Source organism: Nannospalax galili, unplaced genomic scaffold (assembly GCF_000622305.1).
Source record: "Nannospalax galili isolate Female #2095 unplaced genomic scaffold, S.galili_v1.0 scaffold211, whole genome shotgun sequence".
NCBI classification, from domain to species: domain Eukaryota; kingdom Metazoa; phylum Chordata; class Mammalia; order Rodentia; family Spalacidae; genus Nannospalax; species Nannospalax galili.
In genome coordinates, this window is record NW_008329624.1 from 3,497,769 (window position 1) to 3,502,801 (window position 5,033).

A 5,033-nucleotide genomic window follows, 5' to 3' on the forward strand; every position below is an offset into this window, starting at 1 on the left:
ACCTAAACGGGTTTGATGTTAACCACTTTTGCATTCAGAAGGCAGGGTTAAGTCGCGGGTGCTGTCCGTGGTGCTGAACGCGGTGGCCGGCTCTAGCCTTTGGCCTTTCGTACCTGGCAAGAAGGCTGGAGCCCGCTCTCAACCCGGTTTTCATGGCTCCTCTCTTCTCAGTCCCCTTTCCCGTAAGGGTCCCTCCGGGGACGGCTGGTGACCTTGTGTTGTCCTCCTCGGGCGGCGGGTGGGCGCGGCACCCTCCCGGGTGGGGCCTCCGGGTGGCGAGGGGCGGCTGCGCCTCTGTGCGCGCCCCCTCCGCGGTTCCCCGCTCCTGCTCCTCCCCCTGCCGGGTCCCGCCCAGCGCGCCGGCGGCCCCCGGTGCCCGGAACTGGCGGCGGAGAGGGGGCGTGGAAGGCAGTCCCGAGGGCGGAGCGGCGGGCCGGGGCGCGGGCATGGACGCCGAGTACCCGGCCTTCGAGCCGCCGCTCTGCAGCGGGCTCAAGCAGCTGTGCCGGCGGCTGCAGGAGGCGTACCGGGAGCTCAAGGAGGACCTCGCCCCGTTCAAGGATGACCGCTACTACAGGTAGGCGCGGCGGGCTCCGCCCTGTCTCCGGAGTGCAGCGCCGGACCGAGCCTCGGGCATGGCCAGGGCATTCGGCTGCGCGCGCCTCGGTCATGGGCGCACCCGGACCGCTGGGCTTCTGGACCCTTCTCCGTCCTCAGAGTCAGGAAGACCAGACCTGCAGGCTCTGGTCCCCGCTTGGCTCCCCCGCCCGGATTCCCCCCCCCGTCCCCGACCCCCGCCGCCTCGCTGTTGCCGCAGGGGCCTGGCCTAGCCCAGTTTTGGGGTGCAGATCCCCCACTCACACCAGGAGCGTCTGGGAGCGAGAGCAGGCCTCCGCCTCTGTGCTGGGGAGCTCAGGGCCCGGGAAGGCCGGGCACATGGTCTCAAGCCCCAGTTTCTTCCTTCCCAGGTGAAGACGCATGGAGTGGCCACAAACGAACGCCCCCAGAGCTGTAGGGTGGGATGGTTTGCGCTGATTTCTGTCTTCTTCGCGGGAGGTGGAGGCCTGAGCCTGGGAACTGGCAACTCTTGTGTTGTGCAGTTCTGAAGTCTGTGTGTCTGTGGCCAAAGGACGTGTTTACCTAGTTCATGGAGCTGTAGAGAAAGAACTACCGGGTCCGGAGGCCTGGGCCTAGGCCGATTGTGTTACTAACTAGCTTTATGACTGAGAAAGTTCCCTAACTCATAGCTCAAGCTTCCTCATCTGTAGAATGGACGGCTTGAACTAGAAGGTTGTGGAAGTACGGCGTCTAATGTATAAACTGCACACTCGGTGCTCATGCGTGCTGATAGTTATCCATATTCCTCAGAAGATGGCTCATAATTAAATATCAAAAGCACAGTGACTTCCCGTGGGTGGTTAATAGACAATATATCATGGCTACAGTCATGATTACTGAGTAAAAATTGGCCATTTGAAAAATGGAGTGCTATCAGACACTCGGGGTAATGGTGCTTGCTTTCAAGCCTGCAACCTGAGTTGGATCCCTGAAACCCACATCCTCTGACCTCTGTGAGTATGTTGTGGCCTGTGCACACCTGCACTCACACATATCAAGCACACACAATAATGATGGAATTAGAATTTTTAATGTGCTGAAATCATGTGCTGTAATGAGGCCTCCCAACAGGTAAAGAAGCTCACAGATGTTGTAAACGTATCATTGAACTGATATCGCCTACCCCTTTCCTACCAGTTTCCCACCACTCTGTTTAGTCCCCACTAAGAATAGTTCTTTGGCAAAGGAGCCAGTGAATACACACGTGGTCTCCATTAGGCAACAGACAAGAAAAGAACCCACACAACTGGCTAATCTGCAGTTGGGTCACTTTCTGTTCATTTACCAACTCGGCTGTTACTGAGCATCTCCAAGTCCTTCTGTCCTAGGCGTGGGGGATGCAGCAGAGAGCAGGGAGACATGGGGCTTACAGATAGCAAGTGATGGAGTGACAGGTGGTCAGGAAAGGCTCTTTGAGAAGAATGAGAACTTACCAGGATGATGAGCTGTGGAGGAAAATTCTAGAAGAGGAAGGAGTGCAAATTCCCTGAAGCCATAAAATCACGATCTATTCAAGGGACAGACAGGGAGTCTGGAGCATCTTGGAATAGGGCCAGGTGGACCTTGAAGGTCAAACCAGTGTTTTAATTCTTTCCCTGTTGCTGTGATAAAATACCCCACAAAAGCAACCCAGGGGAAAAAGGGTTTATTCTGCCTCACAGTTCAGGAGTCTGGTTAGGGGAAATGAAGGAGCAGGAGCTTAAAGCAGCTGATTACATTAAATCCACAATCAGGAGACAGAGAGAGATGAATGCACACTGCTACTCAGGTCCCTTTCATCATTTATACACGCCAGGATCCCAGATAGGGAATGGTACTGCCCACAATGGGCAAAGAGTCCCACCTCAATCAACACAATCAAGAGTATCCCCCACAGGCATGCCTGAGGCCCATCTCCAAGATGCATAGAATTCTGTCAGGTTGACCGTTGTTAATGGCTAATGCTCACCATCCACACACCAGTGTGTACAGACTACATTAGAATGGCAGTGTGAAGCCAGGGTTTTCACTGGGGAAAGTGACTCACGGAGTTTGGCTGCCCGTCCTATAGCAAGCATGTGAATCTTTACTCGGGAGCAACTTTGTCTATTGAGTCAACCTGAAAACCAATTTGCCTCAGTTGGAAAAGGGCAAAGATGAATTCTGCCCCCTGCCATGGGAGCAAGGGGACGGCAGGGTGCTTTATAATGTTTTATGTAGACAGAGCACTTCCCCTGAGCACAGACTTCTGTAGGCAGGAAGTGTTTTAGGTCACTGAACTATCCTCAGATGCTCCACTGAGCCTTTGTATCAGCAGGTCGTTCCTTCACACACAGCTGAAATGCTCTTGGGCTTGTAGGCTGGGAGCTGTAGTTACAGCTGCTCTGTGTGCCTCACAGGAAAGCAAATGTGCTACTACCTTGTTGGCTGCTGCTCTTTTCAGTTAATGACTGAAACACACTGGTCCTCTTTTCCCTGGAGGTCCAGGAAAAACCTCAGGGGGTTGACAGTTTTCTCTAACAGGGTAAAACAAGGAAAACAGCTCTTAGTGACCCATTTTCCCAAAGATGGCCAGCCCCTCTGATAGCTGGCATGGCTGTGTGCCTATTGATTACAAAATCTGCCCCAAGTGGAAGCCGCAGTCCTGTGGTCAGAGGACTCACAGCCATCTCCGCAGAATGAGATATGACACCTGTCTCCCCTGCCAGGAAAGAAAGGTAGAAAAGCAGTAGGCTGGGAGCTGGACTCCTGGGTTCTATCTAGTCCTTGGAGAATCTCTGGCTTTGAGGAAATCACTGATTTCCACAATATGATCAGTTTCCATATCAGAAAAATGAAGTCCCTGTCTCCTTCACAGAGATGTTATTGTGTGAAGATAACACCGAGTCTGTATTCAGCTACAGATAAAACACCACAGCAAACCTGAACAGTAAGTCCTGGGATCACTTCGTTGGTCCTGTAGCTTAATGGTGTAATCCAGTTCTCTTTAACTTGGTAGCAGTTGATGCCATTGGCTGCTCTTAGCCACTGGGACAGTTGCTTCTTGTTCATACTCCTGCAGAGAGATAGCTGGCTTTCCATGACTCTCTTTAAAAGAGAATAAGCTGGGTGTGGTGGCACACGCCTTTAATCCTAGCACTCGGGAGGCAGAGGCAGGAGGATCTCTGTGAGTTCAAGGCCAGCCTGGTCTACATGTCAAGTTTCAGGCCACCTGGGGCTACAGGGAGACCCTGTCTCAAAAAGACAAAAAAAAGAAAAGAAAAGAAAAGAAAGAAAGAAAAAGAGGAACTCAAACTCAAAGTTCACAGCAAAATTCCTTGAATGTCCCCTATAGTCCGCACCAAAATGGCAACAGTGAAGAAGACAGATATGTTGACAAGGGCAAGAAGCCTTCACACTCTGTAGATGGGGCCCAAGCAGTGTAGCCTCTGCAGAGAATGGCAGCACTATGAAGACTGAGTAGACACTTGTTTTCGGCTCAGCATTTCCTATCGGGTGTGTCCCCTACAGGAATACATACAGAAGTCCATCAAAGGGGAGATTGTTCATATCAGTACAAGTCATAATGCTCCTAAACTAGAAGCTGGCTAAATAGTCAAGAGCGGTAGGCTGGATAAATGCACTTAGCTTATTCCATGATTAAATGTTATACCATAATAAACACGTCACAGCTACACACAGTCAAGAAGAATATCACACACATAGTTTCAAACTAAAGAAGTCAGACAAAGAGTTTACACCCTTAGATCCCTATTTATTTATTTACTTTTTTAAAGACAGGGTCGCATATAGCCTGTGTTGGCCTTGAACTTGCTATGTAGCTGAGGAAAATCTTGAACTTCTGATCCTCCTATTTTTACCTCCTTAGTGCTAGGGTTGTAGGTATGTTCCAACACTCCCAGCTTTGTTTGGCGTTGGGTATCAAACCCAGGACATCATGCGTGCATGCTACGCAAACACTTTTACCAATTGAGCCATCTCTCCAGCCCCCAGAGTTGTTTCTTTTTCTTTTTTAAATATATATATTTTAAATTTTATTTTATGTATGTGAGTGTATCGCCTGCATGTATGTGAGTGTACCCATGTTGTGCAGTGCTGCGGAGGTCAGAAGAAGGCTTCAGATTCCCCTGGAACTGGAGTTAAGGACAGTTCATAGCTGCCATGTGGGTATTCCCCTGGAACTGGAGTTAAAGACGGTTTGTAGCTGCCACGTGGGTGCTGGGAATTGAACCTGGGTCCTCTGCAAGAGCAGTCAGTGCTCTTAACCGCTGAGCCATCTCTCCAGTCCCTTAAATGTATATTTTTATTTTATGTGTTAGGTAGGTGCACCTGTGTCATGTCACGCAATGTCCAAAGAAGTCAGAAGACTGTCTTGGATCCCCTGGACTGGAGTTATAGATGGTTCTTAGCTACCATGTGGGTGCTGGGAATTGAAC

At 50.8% G+C, this 5,033-nt stretch overlaps 1 protein-coding gene across 2 annotated transcripts in view; it reads left to right on the forward strand.

Moving 5' to 3' along the window:
* Nucleotides 1–426: 426 nt before the first annotated feature.
* Tmem181 (transmembrane protein 181) overlaps nt 427–5,033 on the forward strand; it is a 68,171-nt gene continuing 63,564 nt past the window's right edge. For both annotated transcript variants that reach the window (XM_008839555.3, XM_029566821.1), the window contains exon 1: nt 427–577. In XM_008839555.3, coding sequence (XP_008837777.1) covers nt 447–577 — 131 coding nt within the window. In that variant the 5' untranslated portion in view covers nt 427–446. The remainder of the gene's footprint in view (nt 578–5,033) is intronic.